Raw genomic sequence first — 22,535 nt, forward strand, 5'->3', positions numbered from 1 at the left:
TGGGAGGAAGGACACGTTTCTGAGTGTTACATATATAAATGGTGTTAAATTTTAGTTCTATATAATAATATTACTGGTATATATATTTTCTAATAATTAATCTAGATTAATAATTAGTACCATTTGATTTACTGAAGTGAGGCCCATTATACATTTTTGTTCATGGAAAATATTGCTTACAAGTTTAATGATTTCAGTGAAATTCTATTGAAAAATTTGTATTACCAATTACCCAGTATTTTTCAAAATTATAATTTGGATGTCGGTTTTGCTTCTCTTTTGATTATATTCTAAATTAAAAATGGTTTTGCTATATTAATATCCTATTATAAATTTTTTTATACGACCGCAAAATTTGAAATATTTTTCGTCGTATATTGCTATCACGTTGGCGTCGTCGTCTGTGTCGTCGTCGTCCGAATACTTTTAGTTTTCGCACTCTAACTTTAGTAAAAGTGAATGGAAATCTATGAAATTTTAACACAAGGTTTATGACCACAAAAGGAAGGTTGGGATTGATTTTGGGAGTTTTGGTCCCAACATTTTAGGAATTAGGGGCCAAAAAGGGCCCAAATAAGCATTTTCTTGGTTTTCGCACTATAACTTTAGTTTAAGTTAATAGAAATCTATGAAATTTTGACACAAGGTTTATGACCACAAAAGAACGGTTGGGATTGATTTTGGGAGTTTTGGTTTCAACAGTTTAGGAATTAGGGGCCAAAAAAGGGCCCAAATAAGCATTATTCTTGGTTTTCGCACAGTAACTTTAGTTTAAGTAAATAGAAATCAATGAAATTTAAACACAATGTTAATGACTACAAAAGGAAGGTTGGTATTGATTTTGGGAGTTTAGGTCCCAACAGTTTAGGAATTAGGGGCCAAAAAGGGACCCAAATAAGCATTTTTCTTGGTTTTCGCACCATAACGTTAGTTTAAGTAAATAGAAATCTATGAAATTTAAACACAAGGTTTATGACCTTAAAAGGAAGGTTGGTATTGATTTTGGGAGTTTTGGTCCCAACAGAATAAGGGGCCCAAAGGGTCCAAAATTAAACTTTGTTTGATTTCATCAAAATTGAATAATTGGGGTTCTTTGATATGCCGAATCTAACTGTCATGACTGTGTATGTAGATTCTTAACTTTTGGTCCCGTTTTTAAATTGGTCTACATTAAGGTCCAAAGGGTCCAAAATTAAACTTAGTTTGATTTTGACAAAAAATGAATCAGTTAGGTTCTTTGATATGCTGAATCTAAAAATGTACTTAGATTCTTGATCATTAGCCCAGTTTTCAAGTTGGTCCAAATCGGGGTCCAAAATTAAACTTTGTTTGATTTCATCAAAAATTGAATAAATGGGGTTCTTTGATATACCAAATCTAACTGTGTATGTAGATTCTTCATTTTTGATCCTGTTTTCAAATTGGTCTACACTAAAGTCCAAAGGGTCCAAAATTAAACTTAGTCTGATTTTAACAAAAATTGAAATCTTGGGGTTCTTTGATATGTTGAATCCAAAAATGTACTTAGATTTTTTTATTATGGGCCCAGTTTTCAAGTTGGTCCAAATCAGGATCTAAAATTATTATATTAAGTATTGTGCAATAGCAAGTCTTTTCAATTGCACAGTATTGCGCAATGGCAAGAAAAATCTAATTGCACAATATTGTGAAATAGCAAATTTTTTTTTAATTAGAGTTATCTTTCTTTGTCCAGAATAGTAAGCAAGAAATATCTAATTGCAAAATATTGTGCAATAGCAAGATTTTTTTTTAATTGGAGTTATCTTTCTTTGTCCGGAATCAACTTAAATCTTTGTTAGATACAATATACAATGTATATTCACTTTTTACTACCAACTGATAAATTTAAAATAATCTTTACCATTCAGTGATAACAAGCACTTTATTTTACATCTTAATATTTTATGATGTATTTAAATGAGTAGTTATTGTTGCAAACTCCATTAGAAATTTTAATTGAGATTAGTTTTGGAATAAGGGTAAGGGGGATGTGATTAAAAAAATTGGGTTCAATTTTTCTCGTTTGAAATTTCATAAATAAAAAAGAAAATTTCTTCAAACATTTTTTTGAGAGGATTAATATTCAACAGCATAGTGAATTGCTCTAAGAGAAAACAAAAATTTTAAGTTCATTAGAACACATTCATTCTGTGTCAGAAACCTATGCTGTGTCAACTATTTAATCACAATCCAAATTTAGAGCTGAATCCAGCTTGAATGTTGTGTCCATACTTGCCCCAACCGTTCAGGGTTCAACCTCTGCGGTCGTATAAAGCTACGCCCTGCGGAGCATCTGGTTACCAGTTATAAAATTCCATTGAAACTACAGATAACAGATTTTCTATTACTTATACCACAGTTGATTCAGAAGTAAGTGCTGCATGGAAAAGGCTGTGAAATTGAATTTGTAAAACAAATTTATTCCATATACAGTTTAAAATTAGTATATAGTATTTTCTGGAACATCCCTAAGATAGTCCCCTGCATTATTTTTTCCTGGTATGGAAATCGGATAAATATCTATAGAGTTATACATTTGTTATCTTGGAAACTTTCTTTTTGAGATCTGTCAATGAGAACACCTATTAGATGGATTTTTTTCACGGCAATGTTTGGAGACATTCCTTTATAACAATACATGTACATTAAATATAAGTAATGTTACTATTCAACAAACATTATAAATTGACAACAATGAGAAATTTTACATCAATTTGCCTGATGGAAGCAGATTTTTTCACTACATGACATTCTTGTATCATTATTATATAAGTGAAAACTAATAATTTTAGTTCAATTAATACAATTTCCCTTCTTTCCCTTCAATCACCAGTTAGGGTGAGATGAATTAATCTAAGTAAGATTGTTTTCTGTTCACTATTAGTGATTCTTTCTTGGAGATTTTTTTCCATCAAAGAGAGTTTTACCGACCAAGATGGAGACATATTTAATAATAGAATCTCCTTTCATTTTTTCCTACAGCCCAAACATAGACATTTTAACATATGATTTCAACAAAGTATTACAAACTTTGGAAACTTGCAGGAGTTATCCTTGCAATCTGACATAGCTAAGCACTTTTATATATTAATTTTTGTACTTACATTTAAATTGAATTAATTAAAATAGTTCAAGTTTATCATCATCTTGTTAATTAAGTGCAATGAATTTGCAAACTCTAATGATGAATGATGTCATGCACCATGATTTATCAATTGAGAACAAATATGTCTTTATTAACTTTAAGAAATGTATGCTTTTCTACAAAATTTTAAACTTTTGTGTATAGTTGTGAGTCATCATAATTATGTCCAAGATAAACTTATGTATTTGTGATATCCAAATCTTTGGAAGGTGTAATTTTCCTTATGATTTTCTTTTTTTATATATCTAAGGTTTGTGTAAATATATATTATACTGGTATATATTTAAATTTTTGTTTTGCAATGAACTTAGAAGTAAAAAAAAAATACAGTCTTAAACAAATAAAGAGGTTTTAGAATTGTAATTCATAGCCTAAATCACAGAAAGTCATTGATTTTATCATATTGTCAGACCCATGTATACAAGAAGCCACTTGAAAGTGCTTTTCCTCCATATCAAACCACTCATGGTGGTGTTTGAAAACTTCAAGATCTTTTGACGCAAATATTTCACTTTTGATAGGCATTTAGCTTTCTCTCTTGTGAAATAATATAAAAATATTTTATAAAAATTGTAACAAATTCTTTAAATAATATTTTTTGTCAATATCAATACATGTATTTAGATATATGAATGATGTTAATACCTATGTCAAATAATGTTATAAAGATGTAATGTGTATTTGACAAAGGATTTAAAAGGAGGGAACACATAGCGACAAATGACCTGTAACAATTGATCACAAATCAGTTTGTAACTGTGAAATACTGAAAAACCATATTCATATTTATCTAACGTTTTGCTTCTTTAACATTCAGTTAAATTTATTGTCAGTGAATAATATTTTGTTGAAACACAGCCCAATTTGAAATTTATTTAATCAATGTAATCATGGCTTGGTTTTGACTTTATGGACCAGACAAATTATTTGCTAGATATTATTGATATCAGTTATGAACTGTAGCGGGGGATCTAATCATCTCCTAGTAGTTTGAATCGGCTATTACGAAGCATTTTGTACCGATTTACGAACCTAGGCATTGTTTAAACGTGTGACTTAATTGATTATATTGTTCTTTGAGAAATAATTTGTTGTTTAGATCTGTTACGGGGATGTGATTTATTGACGCTTGGATTTTTAAAGTGCTTCTAAGACTAACTACATGGAAACATTCTGATAAAGATGGAACTTCAATAGTGTATTGGGTTTTATATAAGCTGACCATAAACTTTGTGAAATGGAAAGTTTTAAATGTGTGTTTGTCACGTACTTAAGATAAAAAAATCATTCTGGATAAGACAAGAGGAATTATATACCTGGTTTCTATGGGAACAAATTATATCATTTCACGTAGAATGATCTTCTTAATTGGAATTATTTGCATGAAAACTTAACACAATTAGATCGGTGAATTGATCGCTATTTACAATTTTTGGTTTTTTATCAACACTTTATCTAAGAAGTAAACAATGCCTGTTTTAAAGCAGCTATAAGTTACCAATTTTATTGAGGATTTTACGAGGTATTACCATTAAATGGATATCATAATGATAGGATTTTGTCACCAAATATTCTTTCAATGGATGTGAAAGAAAGATAATATCAGGTAGAAAAATGGAAAAATATGTTACAATTCAAATGAACAGGAAAATATCATCTTAATTTCATGTTAATATTTTGGAATTTTAAGTGTTCATTGGATTGATTAAAATGAATTTGCTGTATCTGAGAAAAATTGAACATTTTGTGTTGTTTTCCATAATATTTTAAAAGGAGTTAATTTTCATTCATCTGACTTGATTAAAACTTGGCATACATGGCCTTGACATAATGTGTTTTGACTTAGAATATACTAAATTGATGAATGATCAGAATTTTATAAAGATGAACCTTGCTTACTCTCCGAAAAAACAACAAACTATGTTAACACCAAGGGAGTCGTCAATGGCAAGAAATCATCTGGGAGAATTAACTAAAGCATTTGCAGCCATTAATACAAGTAAAATTGAAATCAAAACTAAACCTCCTCTGAAGAGAAGTTATTCTGTTACACCTACGGGAACATCACAGGGTTTGGCATACCCTAATGGAGGACGACCCAAGTTGCACAAAAGTCACTGGCATAGTACTAACGATTTGTCTATGAGAAAACAGAATGACCTCACTCCTCCTCCTCGCTTTACCTCTAATGATTATACCTCAAGAAGAGCTATTCAAAATGACCTACTCCCGTCACCTCGTTTAAGAAATGAGGTTATTGCAGCTGCAAAAAAAATCCAAAGTGAGGTTCTAGCGACAACACATTATATAAAACCAGATATTGAACAAAAAGCTGCTCAGTACACACAAGCAGAACTGCTTAAGCAAAATTATGCTGAACATGTGTACAAAAAGTTGACTGCCTCAGAGGAAAACATGCTTCAAAAATCAGCTTACTTTCAAAATTCTATTACTACCAAACTGAACAGTAGTTCTCAGACTATGAATAGTACATTACAAAAACAAGCTTATAGTGCCTCACAGCAGCCTGTTCAGAACTCCATCATGCAAAAATCTTATATTCAGCAGGAAGTTAAACAATCAGTAACACTTAAACTGATATCTGTTCAATCAGCCGAAGAGGTGTCAGAAAATAATGAGTAAGTCATGTAAAATGAGCAGTGTTTTGATCAAAAATCCATACTAGTAGAAAATAATGAGTAAGTCATGTAAAATGAGCAGTGTTTTGATAGATAATCCATACTAGTATAAATTATAGTGATATAAGAGAACATCAGTACTCTTGGATATCACTAGTATTCACTACTATAAAACTAGAAATGCATAGAACAAAGTCATGTCTTGGTACTTTGTTAGTATTCAGAGTTCGCGAAATCTTTTTTCCCCTGGTGGTCCTTGAAGAAAATCTACTGGTCTTTACTATTAATTCTATTGAAAAATACTAAAATTGTGTCAGTCCTATGCAAAATTTTGGTGGTAAAATCCTGAGGACTGACACTTTTCGCGAACTCTGAGTATTTCATTGACATACAATCATTGCTGGATTGTGCATGCCTAATCTTATATGATTGCCATTGTTCCTTTTTTTAATTTTTTTTTCATATTTAGAATTGTTTATTAAACAGACAAAGAGTCTCAGGCTGCAATAGAAAAAATCAGCAGCTATTCAATTATATATGTACTGGGAAATAATAAAAAAATCTGGTAATTATTCACTATGAATGATCTTTATCAATGATTTTGTAATTACATCAAAATGAAATCGAACAACAAGAAGGGAAGATTCTGAGAAATAAATGTTTTATGTCCTTCTTTTCATGAGAAATATTGTTAATTGCTTGAATATCGACAGATTTTCAGATACTATATGTTAATCCATATTTTGTGCTTTTCTCATCACTTGTCGTCCGCCGTTGTTGTCCCTGGTCCATTTACTTTTAAAATTGTTCAATAGGTCAAAATTTGTCTGCCCTGAAAGGAGGAGGGGCTATAATGGCCTAAAATGGCCCCAGATTTACAAGATAATAAAAATTCTAACAGAGCAGATTTTTCTCCATAAATTATTAGAATATGAGTCAATGACTTAACAAAGTGCTTTTATCTAACGTAAAAAGGTTAAATGACGTCACAATGGTAGGTGCAAATGACATCATAATTGGGAAAATAAGCAAATTACAGAAATTTGGATGGTTTTTCTAAATTTTTACCACCGCACCATGCTTGCACCAATTAGAAATTTTAACATTTTGACAAGTTTATACATATCAAACTTTGGATAAAAAATCTTGTTGGTGCAAGGTTGGTGCGAAAGTTTATTTTATATTTTTCATAACCAAGCGAAGCAAAAAAAAGCTGAAATTTGCCTTCCAAATTGGACCTATTCATCTGACAAAGTTTAGTTTATACATTCTTATGCCTATAGGAACTTTATTTTTTTTGTTTAAGAATGTAACGTGTATTCCTAATATTATTTCTGTAAGTATATTTAGTTAAATTTCTTAAAAAATCCGAAAGCAATGAACTACATGTGTAAGGGAGTCAATAACAACTTTGAGGACATTATTTTTTTAATAATGAAATTTTAGACAGACCATCAATATCACAAAATCTGTACATTTCTTATGTTTCTGCTAATTATCAATTCAAAATCTGGCGTTTGAATGGGGCAATCTTCTCTCTCTGGTATTAGAGTTGGATCCATGATTTATGTTAGAGAGTGGGGGGGGGGGGGGGGGGTAAGGGGGGGGGCGAATTTAAAAGATTATTTTGCTTAAATTTACATAATTGGCGAGAAACACGAAATTTATTTTGAAAATGAAACTACCTATATTCCAATTGGATGTGTCTTTGTTTGCAATGAGCATAGAGAACAAGTTCTATAAAATTTGATAGTTAGAGAATGAAAACGGCATAAGGTAGACTATCCATATATCCGTATATACATTTTATAATCATGTGTAAAAATAAAGCGTAATTTTAAAAATGTTTTAAAAATGTTATGCCCCATTTATGGGCATTATGTTTTCTGGTCTGTGCGTCCATTTGTGTGTGTGTATGTTTGTTTGTTCGTCTGATTGTCCTTGTGTCCCTCTCCAGGTTTAAGTTTATGGTCAAGGTTGTTTAAACTGACATCAGACTCAGACTTCTTTTGACCTGAGTTTTACTGGGTGTATTGTTGTGTGTTTATTTTTTTTTCTTCTTTGGCTAGAGGTATATGGTGGGAGGGGGTTTGAGATCTCAAAATAACATGTTTAAGCCCGCCAATTTTTGCACCTGTCCCAATTCAGGATTCCCTGGCCTTTGTTAGTCTTGCGATTTTGGCATCCATATACTAAAGACACATTCTTGTTTTCAATTATTTTGACGTATATAATGAATATTCAGGGCTGTAACTACATTGAGGCAAATGGGGCAAATGCCTCATGTTGGAAATTAAAAAAAAAAACAAAGAAAAGATTTTCTTCATATCAAATTGTTTTCATGGAACGTGTCTTACAAGAAGCAAGTTCTCTTCACTCTCTGATGTTGCCCCTGCATGTTTTTCGTGATCCATGTTTCTATTTTACTTTAAGTTTTTAGATTGATTGATTGTCAGTTGCTTAACGTCTAGTGGCAAATATTTCATGCATATTCAGGACGAGAACAAGTTCACAATTAATACAATAGGTAGGTCTTGTCACAATAGAGGCCATCTGGGATGATGGTCGGGGAAATTTGAACTGCCACTGGAAAATGAGGGTATATTGGATAGGGACAGAAATTTTGCCTTGCAACAGGCCACCTACGGACCCCTCAAAGAGTTGTTACAAGGGTTCTTAACGTGCAAGGAATGTGGTACTCTATTTACACGAGGCATCGGATTTAACGTCCCCATTCTGACCGGACGTGACTGCGAACTTGATACATCCTGCACAGACAAACGGACACCCCACTTTGGCAAGCGTTTCACTGCCGGTCGGGAGAAGACCAAGTGACCATATTTCTATTCCCCAGTCATCCTTTAGTTTTTAGAGTCGATGGTCTATTGTTTGTACTTCTGTCTTCCGGGTTTGTCTTTAGTTCATTTATTGTCCTACTTTATGACTATAGTCTTAGTGTTGATTTTCGTTTGTAAACGTGAGGCTTTGCAATGATACATGTCCACCGATGTCCAGATATTGTGCGAGAAAATATTTTAAGAATATACGATGCTACTCTGGACACAGAAAAAAAATTGTTGTTTTTGCATGGAGAATTGAACTTGATATCAAAGAATACAAAACTGGCTCTTTTTTGTAGAAAAAACTAGATAGCTGACTTCATAGTTTGAATTAAAGTAAGACCACCAATTTCCCGATATCAAATCATTTAAAAAAAAACATCAATGTATTGCCATATGACTTATTACATTGAAGGGTTAAACTTGCATTAAGTCGTGTTCAGACCCTCTAACAGAAAATAAAGAAATACGGAGTAAACGTGCACAGGACCTAATCGCACACAAAGTCAATGCATAGAAATATACAAATGATCAATGGTCAAAGTTTTTATTCCCGTTCTTCATCTTGATAGTTGCTGGAGGGTCTTGAACAATAAAAGAATCATTACTCGGTGAATATATTTTGCCTCACTATTAACAGAGGCTATAGTTAGGGCTCTGATATTGTCATGATAACCTTTTCATATATTGTCAAAATTGTGTAGGAAAAAAGTTACCCTTTCCCATATCGATTTGGTTTCATGTGGTTTTATGTAGAAGTTGAATACTAACGTGTCAAAAGAGAAGAAATGGTTGATAAAGATACAGCGGGAACACCGTACAAGTTGACAGTCTAAGAATTTGTGGGAACTTTATTGTCCTTATCATATATATTTGATAGTTTTCTTAAATTTTCACTTATTTTAAGCTTAAAAGGTGAACTATTCCAGAGGCACATCCTATCACCTTGTAAATAAAAGTGCCCCCCTCCAACCCCAAACCCTACCTGAAACATAACTACTGTAATGGAAATACACCGACATTTAAAAACATCCTTTAATGCATGTGCCTGTATCTATTTATTTTAGATAATTAATATTAAGGCCACACCAATTTGATTCCTTGTTCGACGGACCCGCCCGCACCTATTTTTATCAAAACAGAATTTTTTTATTTTTTTTATATTCCCGCTTCCCGCATCCGGAAATGTAATCATGTCCATTTCCCGCACCGTTTTTTTTTTGTAAATATTATAAAAAGATATCAACATTTGTTTTTAAAATCACGGTCTAACCTATATATAACGATTTTAAATATAAAAGCACCCCACCACACTTTGCAAATATCTGTGAGAATATTTGTTTCAGCATGAAACCTATTTATCCAAAGCGGGAGTGCTCCGATATAAATTTATAACAGCAAAAATACCTGTAAAGAACAAAAAGTTGGTTACTTTCCCCTTACTTATATTCCCTATCAAAACATGTTCGTTGTTAGAATAAAGTACAAAGAACTTCTGACGGATTTGCCTTCAACTGCAATTATATTGTATGCTGGCGAAACAAAACTATCCATAACCGCTGCATGTTTATGCACCTGTCCTGATTGATTGAGGGGCCTGTCGTTCAGCAGTTATCGTTTGTTGATGTTGTTCATTGGTATTTTCCCGTTTGGATATACATGATGTATAAATTTGATCGTTGGTTTTCCTGTTCGAATTGTGTACACTAATAATTTTGGGGTCCTTTATAGCCTGCTGTTTGATCTGTATGAAAGCCCTGTGTAAAAGGCCGTACTTTGACCTGTGTTTGTTATTATCAGGTTGAGAACAACCCTCCCTCAGACAAGGGGTCATTTTACTGATGTAGAAAAGAAAATAGAAATACCAAGGATTTGTATAGTTCTTCTATACAAAACCTTTGAAAACTTAGAATTTTGTACTCAAAAAGAGGAGAGTTACATCATATTTTAAACAACTTTTTCTAAAAGAGGGGTCCACTTATTTTGAATAATATTAAACTGTTAAAGTAAATGTGTTAACATGTTTAAAATCCAGGAATATTACAAAATTCTTGGACATGTTTTGACCATTTAATACCAGATAGATATATTGTTCTTTGAGAAAATATGAGCCCTTTTGTACAAACAAATATATTATAACTTATATTGATCCCTCATAAAACATGTAAAAAGGATATCTATAACATTAAGGGGTTGTCCCCAAACTGATTATGACTTGGATGGAGAATTGTCTCATTGTCAGTCACACATGCATAGACCAGATTTAATTATTTCTTGGTGAACAGGGAAAAAATACTTCAGAAATTAAAGAAATGTCAAAGTACAAGTGATAAATCAAGCTTTAATATTGTCAAAACCTACTATTTTATGTTTACAAAAAAAAATTATAATCGTCGCCTTTACTTTTCAAGCTTCGCCTCAAAAATTTGCAAATTAAATATTTTTTTATTAAAATTTTCAATTCGCTCGCTCGCCCCAAATTTTGGAGTCCAAAAATCCGTAGAACAAGAAATTAAATTGGTGTGGCCTAAGATTTCTTAGCGCTAAATTTTCTTTTCTTGTCTTTAAATTATTCTTCTTGTCGCTGATAAGTGAGACCCCACCCAACACTAGATGCACAATCTGTATATATATCAGCAATACCCGGTGTTTTGTTTTGTTTGTTGATGTTTCAATATTGCTTTCCCCCTTAACATTTACTTTAGAGTTTGTTACTTTTTATAATTTGCATCTTGAATTGCCTTTCTGTTGCAAAATATTTAAAATGAAATCTTGAAAAATAGAAAAACAAATTGCTGTTGCCATTGGCACAGATGTGTTGCTAGGGAGAAACAACAGCCAATTTGGCAAAAATGTGCATTTAATTATATAATATTGAAATAGTGTACAAGTGTAAAGTTCACTACATGCTAAACAGGTTTTATTTCAAATATAGATGGATTAAAGCTGTGTATTAATCATATTTGATGAGTTTAACTCCACCATTATATTGGTTGCTAAGCAACAGAAAGAACGAGCTAGACTCAGAATTTAATTATTTTTAGAAGGTCTATGGTATAGACTTACAACATGACAAAGTAGATGAAATTTGGGGGTGGGGTCAAAAATGGCCCTTATAGCCCCTAGTACTAATTTCAGACAAATAAAGCAACCTATTGTTGGGTTGCTGCCCTAAATTGGTAATTTTAAGTAAGTAACAACAAGAATGTTTACTAAAGTAAGATCTACAAAAACATCACCATCACCAAAACACAATTTTATCATGAATTCTATTTCTGTCTATTATTTGTGTCCTTTGTTTAATATGCACATAGACCAAGCAGGTTCTAAAAGAGCCTCTAGTTTTATGATAACATGAACCTCATCCACAATGCTAAGAACCAAAAACTAGCAGATCAATTTCAAATTTGGACAGTTAAGTAACTTATATCTAGAGTTATGACCCTTTTTAACTCGGACACATTCTTCTTTGATTTTATGATTTTTTTTTTATGTTTTATAAAAAGATAATTAAAACAAATAAAAGATGTCTTGTTGAATAAAGAGGGGGAGTCGGAGGTGTCCTGATTCCATTTCCCCCCCCCCCCCCTCAATAAAGATGAAGTAAAAATGTATTGATTTACACTGTAGAACTGTTAAATCTGAAAAACTTCAAATTCATGAGCCACTTCTGTTATCAGAAATATCTCTGTATGCTTGGAAACCTCTGATTCTTGAACAATTGCCCATAATTGAACAAGTATACATTTTACCTTTTACCCTTGTAAGTAGAATATTACACGGTGATAAATATATGTCCTAAATTACATAATGTAGTTGACTGCAACTTAGAAAGTACCAATTATATATAGTGTTTCTTTTAAGTACAAACTTTACTTAAAACTTTAAAGTATATTCCCTTTCATTTTCACATCAAAGGGTTATATTTACTGTAAAAATATGAGATCTATTTAACATCTGTTTTACAGTATGGCAACTTGGGATGGGATTTACTGTAAAAATGTGAAATCTATTTAACACCTGTTTTACAGTATGGCAACTTGGGATGGGATTTACTGTAAAAATGTGAGATCTGTTTAACACCTGTTTTACAGTATAGCAATTTGGGATGGGATTTACTGTAAAAATTTGAGATCTATTTAAAACATGTTTTACCATAAGGCAATTTTAACTTGGGATGCGATAACTATTTGAGATTTTTGCAAATATATGATGTGAATAAAAATTGTCAAGAATATGCAGACAAACTTTGATCTTGTCTTATATGGATATGTCATCAGAAATATTAAAATTTGTGAAGAAGTTGGTTAGCAAGGGCAAATGAAAAAAAGGAAGTCTGGTTTACAATCCTAGATAAAACTGGTTCCTCTCTGAGTTTGTTTTTTAACCAATGTTATGAATGAAACAGTTCCACGTCCTGTTTTATGGACCAGACCATTTTTACAGAAGATACTGTATAGCGGGTTATTTTCTCAGGGTGTAAATTTTTGCTTAATTTCGTGGATAGAACAAAATTGCTAAAATAAATTCTGCCGTTTTTAAAGTTCACATGCAAAGGTATTGATAAAATTTTTAATCTGCCAAAATAATAACCACCAAAATATTTCGTATGCCTTATTCAATGGAAATTGCAAAATTTTACACCCACGAAAATAACCCGCTATACAGTATGTTATAAGAACTAATATAGGTTTGAATCTACACTGAACTGTCCATTTTTCTCAAAACTTATAAATGCGGAAGAATATGTGTATGTAAGAATGACATATCAAGTGTTATCAAATTTCACCAGTTTTGCAATTCTCTATTTTCATGTTTTGGGTATTTATTCCTCCTATAACAAAGTGTCTGTATGTTACAATGTTTAATGATATAAAATGTTCAATGATGTCATTTAAAATAAATCACAAATCAATAACAGAGATTACCTTGTCATTGCTTTTAGATATATAATGTTGTAATCTTGATTTTCAATTTATAAAAAATGTGTAATAAACTTTCCTGTGTGATAATTTTAGTCACTTAACCAAGATTTTCAATACCGTTGCACATAACTAATGCTTTCAACAATGAATAATACAGCTGATTGTTTACACCCATGTACGATTTATTGTCATTATAAAAGTGTTCAGAAGAGTTATTACTTTTAATGGCTAGAGTAATCCGTAATGATCTTATATTTTACAGAAGGAAGCAAGTTTTGTCAATAACAGAAGATAAATCGAAGAAATTATTAGAAGGGAAGTTAGATAAATCACAGAATGAGTTTGTGGGTAGAGCTGGTCTGACACACCAGCCTGTAGAAGCCGTTAACACTAAACAACAGGTTAGTTCACAAATCTTTGACAAGAAATAAGCTGGTTTAAAAAGGCTCTTACATCAATCAATTCAAAATCCTTACAGTAATATTGAAAACTTGTTAAATAAAGAAGATATAACGTGTCAAAGAGACAGCGATCTAGAAACACACAAAAAAACAAGCATCAAGAGGTCTGAAAGTTAAACAATCAAGCAATCATTGGTGTATACATCTCTGCTTCTCTCCTTTTTTGTAAAAATGTTTTATATCTTGTCAACAGATTGTTTTATTCATTCTGCTATTAAAATTATAGACCATATTTGCTTAGTTTTTGCCATTTGAAAATCTAAAGGACTATTGGTAATGAAAATAAATTGATAATAATGTCGCTTGGGACATCTTTAACCAATTACAACATTTTAGTGTACACTTTAAATATACCATGAATGCCTCTGATTCTTAAAAAGAGACTTTGCTTGGTTAAAATTCCTTTAAAAAGATATGATTTAAAAACTTCTTTATGGGAATAATGTCCCTTTCTATTCTACCTCAAAAAGTTCTTGGTCCTACCAAGGAGGATATATAGATAGGTTCTTGTAGAAATCAACTGTATTTAATTTCTCAATAATAATAAACACTTCCGATATTGTTGTAAGGAGTACATGTTGAAATGAAATATACTTTTTGAACGATTTCTGTATTATTTTCTCAGTGTCAATGGACAATATACTCAGTTGTAAGTAAAACGGCAATTGTGTTATGTTTTAAACAAATACATGTACAATGCATTAATCTTTGAAAACGATCAGGGGAAAAGACACCAACATAAAAATCTGTATGACACAGACACACTGATATTGGTTCACATCTTCCTTGGTTACTATGGAAATCATTTATGTTTATTTTCCAAATTCTTCAAAAATATTTCAATGGGTGCATGACCATATTTAGATTTATTTTTTAGGTTTTGAAATCTCAATTGCTCTAATGCAAAATGTATCTTAGTTTTACTTCAGTTCACAAGGAGCAATTTTGATATCAACAACCAGTAACATTTTTGAATCAAATATTCAGATATTTTATTAACATGTAAAATATTTCTAGTGTAAATGTTTAAAAATGCAGCAATGTAAAATTCTGTCACTTCTTAAAACAAAGCATGAAGGAAGTGAAAACAAAGCATGAAGGAAGTGAATAATGAAAATATATATATATATATATATATATATATTCAGATATGCACACTTGGTGATATACATAAAACTAAAAGCAATTTTTATTATGTTTTTGTGTCGTATAGGTGGTGGTTAAATAGATTTATTTATAATAAGAGCTAAATTTGTATTGTACATTATGTTTTGGTTAACCATATGCAGTTTGTTTTGTTTATAAAGTATTTTGTTGTATTAATTTTTTTTTTTTTTTATTGTTGTTTGTGTGGGTAATTTATTCGAAAGAAGATACTAGTTGCACATTACATTAAACTGCATTCAATGTTACTCAATTGTAAATGAAGTGTAAATTTTTTAAATGTATTTCTGTTTTTTATAAACATATCAATCAAGCCATTTTCCTAAATATATATAAATGAAATTATTGTCACTATGTGTTAATCAAACAACAATCAATCAATCAATCAATCAATCAATCAAGCTAGTAAAAATAGAACCCTTGTTAAATCAGCTATCATTGCCAAAAAGGCAACAAATGAACTCACAATAAATTCAAAGAGCACAAGAAAAAGCATGACATGAACTTTTAAGATTCCATTTTATAACTAATCACATGATTGTTGAACAGACCTTGATGGAGAAGCATCATATAACAAAAACCTCTTTGGAAGACTTAGGTTTTTCTTAAACTTCAGAGATAAGAATTCAATTAGTAAAATTGTGTAAATGTGTATGATAAATGCAAATGTATATCTCTGATATTCTCCATGTTTGGTAATATAACTAGATTTTTTTTCATAATTATGAATGATTTTATTATGCAAGGGGCACCTTTTTTAGGGAGAGGCAATTGAGAAACCAATGAAATTTAAACACTTTTACCAACAACTACCGGTAATAGGCCAAGCAATTATGTATCCTTAAAATAGAAGTTTTTGCTCAGTCTATGAAATAACGAGACTCCTATTGGTTAAGAAGTTTGTATAATCTGGATGGATGCCTGTTTAACTGTAAAATTGGTGCTATAACCTTTAAATGTCTGCCTTTGAATACTTCTTTTGTTGGGTTGCTGGTTCATTTATCAATATATTTACCATACATCTTCGTTAATCAATGTCAATGTTCATGGGTATATAGACTTTAGTTCTGACTGGTGACTAATCCATGTGTTTTTATATATATATATATACATATATATCTTTATCTACATAATATTATAATAATTTGTAATTTTTTTTTCAGGAACAGAATGCAAGAAGAAATTTTGCTAGGAGTTATGTAAATGAAATTACAAAAGAAGCGATATTCACGGACAGAAAAAAAAATGAATTATTAAAACAATGGCCAATGATTTTTCATGAAATGGTCTATTCGTCTATGAGTGACATGTCGGACATGCAAAGTTATATGAAAAAATGTTTAGAAGAGTTAGAGAAAAGCTAGCAGTGGTATAACAATAGTTGTATTGCCTTTCAATGGGCCGTTGCTAAGTGCCATGAGAAAGTCTTTCAATAGTTCTTCTGCAAAGCCGTCCAATGACAGAAATATTTCACATCTGTGACTGTGATGTATAATGGCAGCAAGAAGTCAAAAGATGGTTCACTTTATTGTGATCACATGATATTCAAGGGTACTTCAGAGATGTAAAAAGAAGTTAGATGCACCTTCCGAATCAAAGATGATGAATGTACTGTGCAAATGGACTGACTTACAAAAAATGTTAATTATGAATGATTTTTTACAAAAAAAGATTTCACTTATGATGAGACAAATTAATTTCTGATATTTTGATGCAGTTTATATAGGTGCTTTTATATCAAATTTTGATGTGTAAAAGGAAAAACAGATTTTATTCAAAAACTTCTGCCAGCCCATATCTGTTTTTAACACACATACTATTATATGTTCATAAAGGATAGAGTAATAAGAAAAACATGTTCATTATATCAAACTGTTGTGATTGGTCAAACATATTTAAAAAAGAAAAAAACAATGTAAATTTTGAATGGTTACTTTTTCTGAAAGTTGTCAGAGATTGGTTTTATGGCCTGTTTTAGGGTCTTGGGACCAAGTCCAACATGCCCAAAAACAGACCATCAGATGTCAGAGTAATAATCAAGGGCTTCTTCACATACTGATGTGTTATCATTTTACATGTTTCTTCAAGACCAATGCACACATTTTTTTTTATGTAATTGTATCTTGCCATTTATATTTGTTTATCAATGGAAGTCATTTATTTAATGTTGCTAAATTTAAGAGATATGTTTCAATCAAACTATGATTTCATATTTGAAAAAAAGCAGCTAAGTTAATCTCCAAGATGCCTAAAATTTTTGAAATTCATGAAAATTCAGCTCTGTTAAGTTGTTACCTAATATTTGATTTCAATTAAACATGTGAAAAATTTATGACAGTTCTCATTGTGCCTTCTAAAGGACAGTAACCAAGTAGAAGTAATAGAAAATAACAAACCACATTCAAAATTGAAACCTTATTCAGAATTAATTTTGTTTCTATTATGCATGGTTGCTGTCTTATTTTCTGGTCTTTAATTTTGTTTGACTTGTTAAATCTCATACACATAGTTTATGCTAGTGCTTGAAATATTTATACATTTACAAACAGCAATAACATTTACCTTGTGTGGGCTTATAACTCCCTATAAAGAGAAAATAGTGCTAATATAAATTCAATCACGATTAGTAAAGCAGGCTTATAATTTGTAAACTATGAGCCTTTTCAGATATTTTTGAGTGTGATGAGATATATTATTTAACATTATCACTTGGGTCACTTTATCAATTGGTCAATTTCAATGTTATAGTATTCATGAGAAGACTACATTCATTAAAGAAAAGGATTGATTTTAGTATTTAGGAATAAGATGTTTACTAGTGTAGAAACCATCATTTTCCTTTGACTTGACATTGTTTGTAACTGCAATAGCATTTATCTGCAAAAGATAAAAAATGTAAAACAGGTACATTTGTGAAATCCACAAAATAGTGTGTTGCATTTATTTATATAAAAATCAAGTATGAATGGCTGTAAGGTGAAGAAAGATATTCAAAAAATTGGCGATTGTGTAAGTGTGTTTAAGTATGAGAGAGAGAAAAGATATTGCAAAAGTAGACTGTGTATCATTGCTATGAAGAAAGATGTATGATTAATGTATGTCTTTTTTGCCTTCTAAAAGAGTAATGTATGTTGTTTTTGTATGATTGGAATACTGGGTACTTGACATGGAAGTATGTATGTATGTATCAGTATATCCTTTAACCTTGGTTGTTATGGCTTACTAGTATACTCAAATTGTATAAAGGGAAATTTTTACTCTTGTCTTTCATGTTTTCACAAAATTTATAATGTTCACTGTTATATTAATTACCATTTTCTCAATTTTCAATTATTTGTTTCAAAATTTCCTCATTCAAATCTGTTTTTGGCCTAAAAATATATGGTCAGTTTAGTTTTAAAATGTATTCAATGTTTTAATTAAAAGTTAAGACAAGTTAGAAGTCAATTTCTTGTCCGACAGAAAAGTGTATCATACACATCCAGTTAATTTGCATCCTTTCCCATAATTTTTGCTAATTTCTTATGAAAAAAGGAAATGAAATTTTACATGACTTTCTTCCATTTTCAATAATTTAAACAATGATACAGGGGACAAGATAGCATGCATATGTTATGATGCTTTATTTGGTGAACATAATTATATGTAAAAGAATTCTATAAATACTTGCTCAAAAACTGGAATGCAGCCTTTAGATCATTTTCAAATTTTAACTGAAAACAAAATTAAGTAATTAGACAAAGGGAGGTAATCCGTGCATTTCTTCAATCAAATGAGGATAGTTTGTATGTAACATAAGTTAAATGCAGTTCGCATGTTTTGTGTAACCATTAATTAATTGTAATATTTCCTATTTTGTGCTCAATATTTTATTTATTATTTGTTTGTTAATGTTATAAACAGTAAAATTGCCAAACTGTTTTATTAAGAGGCTAGGTATTTATTATTTATTATTCACCTAATTCACAAGTTGACAAGGAAATGTGATTAATATGAAAATGTCACTTTAAAATAAAGGTGATTGAAGTTCTGTTATCTTTTTATGTATGAATATAGTGCTTTTAATGATATAATGCAGACAATATAAAGATAAGAAGATGTGGTATAATTGCCAATGAGACAACTCTCCACTGGAGACCAAATGACACAATAGTTAACACCTATAGGTCACTGTACAGCCTTTAACAATGAACAAAACCCTCAAAATCCATATTATATAAGCATAGATACTGTAAATTGAAATAATCAACTGTTTTGCTCAAGTGGGAACAACAGACTCATTTTTGCAAAAATGAAATACATTAAAATATAAAGTTTTACAAATAACCAAACAAACTTATGCATATTAGGCCAACTAAAATTAATTAGTAGATTTTCATCCAAATTTTTGAAAAAAATGGGGCGGGTGGAAGGATTTTATTTTTTAAATTTTATTTCATATGATACACTCGTCACGAGTTCTTCATGCCTTGGGGTATATGCTAGTGGAAAACAAGCTTGTATAATGTATATACATGCTGTATAAGGAATTCTACACTATTTTTAAACTCTTAAATAAAAATCCCTGATTGGCAACCACTGTTATACATGTAATTGCCGCTTTAGAAACCTATTTATAGTATACATCAAAAAGAAGAGAAATGCTCTCTTCAGTTGGACTATACCTACACCAAATTTATTTTGCTTTCTAAGCAATGGTTTGTAGTCCCCATAAAATCAATAAAATGTATTGGTACAATTGTATGCAACACAAGTACAAACTGTATTGTGAGTACAGAATAAAATGTAAACTCAGTGTTGAAAGTAATTATGATGTAAAACATGAACTTAACCAAAAAGTAGTTGTTGTTTAATGACTAAATTGAAGGTATTGGGACAGTTACAGAGGGTGTTTGCTGTTGGTCAACAAAATAACAACAGCCAAGGGCTTGTTATAATTAAAATGCGTGTTTGTCGACTTTTTTTTTTTTCAATATACGGTCATAAATCAAATAAGTTCGTGCTTGTGTCAATTTGTTTAATCCAGTCATGTTTTTTTACCAATTTGTTCTACGATTCTTGCGCTTTGGATATCATTCACAGTCCACATTTCCTGACACAAAGTCATTGTATAAATAAAGAAAAAAACACGGTTTTCGATTCACTTGTGACTACCGCAGTTTGCGTTTCAGCGTAACACGAATATTTCATGCTCTTCTCGTTATCAATCACTATTCTCGGAAGATGATGTTGTCATCATAGAGCAGCAGAATATGTCGACTTAATCATTTTCGTTTGATTACTCGAAGAAATACAAAAACAAAATTTGAAACAGGAAGTTTTGAATGAAACGAAATTATCGATGGTTCCCGGTAACGGACATGAACAAAATCCGGAAATCGTATTTTTGTTAAATAAAAAAAATCGGGGCGGGACCATTTCAGAGGGGCGGGCGGGGATGAAAATCTAGCAATTAATTTTAATTGGCCTTACTTCAACAAGTGTACAGGAGGTTACTCTTGACAGGTTTCATGAATAAAAGTCAAACAGGAGGACACAAAAGCAAATTACCATGTGTGTACAACATTTGATGTTTTTTTTTAATGTCTGAGGGAAATGCAATGCCGTCTTCAATAATGATTTAAACTCGGTAATGAGCATTTGTTTTGGTTTTGGTTTTGGACATAACTTTTTTCATCTTTAGAACTTGTCTAAGTCTGTACTAAGAAAAACAAACCAACGAAAGCTGAGACATCATGACAAACAGGAATATCTCCATCACCAGAAACAAATAGAGTTATTCCCCTTTTTGTACCCCTGCTTTAAAAAAGTAGGGGAATACTGTTTTACCACTGTGTGTTCATCTGTCAGTCCATCATCATCCCTCAGTCCGTCCATCCGTTCCCTGAATATTTTTCGTCCCATCTTTCTCGGGAACTACATTATAAGGATTTCTGAAATTTGATTTCAGGAGGTTTTATATAAGTTACTTATACCGTGTGATGGGTTTTCAGATTCATCACTCAACAAATTCCTGTTTACAAAACACTTACATATTTTTACATCTTTTAGATTATCTACTTGTGGCAGGGTTATCATTAGTAAGCAGTAGCTGGTAGTTTCTCTTGTTCTTTTTGCAAGCAATAACTAAAATGCTATAACAGGGAGGATGGTAACTAAACACAACCACATGACTACTTGTTGGTTCAGGGAGGTACATTTAAAATGTTTTTGAATGTTGGCTCGTGCCCTTACCTTGGAATAGTGTTTTATTTGTCATATTTTTTCTGCTGAAAAGCATAATGAATATGTCTTCAACAAATGAATATTGCCCTATAAAAATGTGTTTATGATGGAACTATAACTGTGTAGTTAACAACAAGGTTGAAAGAGATCAATGTCCTGAACTTTGACATTATAGTTAGAAAAATTGAGGTTCACAGGACAAAAATATCTTGAAATTTAAAAAATTATCAAAAACAAAAAGAACAACACTAATTGAAACTAAAGGGTGGCTAAATGGATGTCAACAATGAATAAAAAATCACACTTTACAAATGTTCTCAATTTTTCTTTGAACTAAACAGTTCCTTTCATAATCAAGATTTTTAGTGATAAATGCCACAGGTACAGATCTGCTCTAGCTTATTCCATTTCCAGTGGAATTTTTTGGTCTCAACTACTTTTTAAGTAGCAGAAGCCAGGCATAATTATTACTCTTCCATAAAGCAGATAGCCATATCATCTTATACTTACTTTCAGTGAGGGTGACAAACTATAAATGACCTCTCTGTGCTGAGATTTTGACAGCCTATCAATGTCACATGACTTTGGTCTCAATTTCACGCTTCAATTGTCTGGTGTGCATACCTGTGAAGACTGTAGATAAATCTTGTGGTTGAAAATATATTTTTCTCAAATTTATTGCAATTAACATACACTAGGAATTTCCCCGACACTTGACATCAGTACACATAATTTGATGCAATAACCAAATTCATATAGTTTATAAGTTTTACTCATCACTGACTGGGCTTCCGTCGTCCATGGAATTCTATTGACCTCTCCCCCTCAGTAATAATCAATTGACTGAATCTTTTGCATGTTAGTTCTTTATAAGGTCAGTTTAAGAACCACTTATGATTGAAATGATAATTGGTATCGGTTGAATTACCATTGTGATGTCTCATTTCCATGGGGATTGTTTCACCCATAGTCATAGTTTATGGAGTTTAAAGTGTCGCATAGTTTACTTGTTAAAGTGTGGCCAAATTAAGTTAAACATTTACATTACATCAACATTACATTAAGGCGAGACATATTTCTATCAACAATTTCTTTCAGTTGGAATGCTAAATGTA

General features: G+C 31.2%; 1 protein-coding gene across 17 annotated transcripts in view; it reads left to right on the forward strand.

The window, feature by feature from the left end:
* The window catches only part of LOC143072534 (leucine-rich repeat-containing protein 49-like), a 93,911-nt gene extending 74,686 nt beyond the window's left edge, over window positions 1–19,225 (forward strand). For 14 of the 17 annotated variants that reach the window (XM_076247506.1, XM_076247510.1, XM_076247512.1 and 11 more), the window contains 3 exons: window positions 13,833–13,971; window positions 14,657–14,680; window positions 16,359–19,225. In XM_076247506.1, coding sequence (XP_076103621.1) covers window positions 13,833–13,971; window positions 14,657–14,680; window positions 16,359–16,559 — 364 coding nt within the window. In that variant the 3' untranslated portion in view covers window positions 16,560–19,225. The remainder of the gene's footprint in view (window positions 1–13,832; window positions 13,972–14,656; window positions 14,681–16,358) is intronic. The other 3 variants (XM_076247509.1, XM_076247521.1, XM_076247523.1) reach the window with 1 other exon arrangement.
* The last annotated feature ends 3,310 nt before the right edge of the window (window positions 19,226–22,535 follow it).

Source organism: Mytilus galloprovincialis, chromosome 4 (genome assembly GCF_965363235.1).
Source record: "Mytilus galloprovincialis chromosome 4, xbMytGall1.hap1.1, whole genome shotgun sequence".
Lineage (NCBI taxonomy): Eukaryota > Metazoa > Mollusca > Bivalvia > Mytilida > Mytilidae > Mytilus > Mytilus galloprovincialis.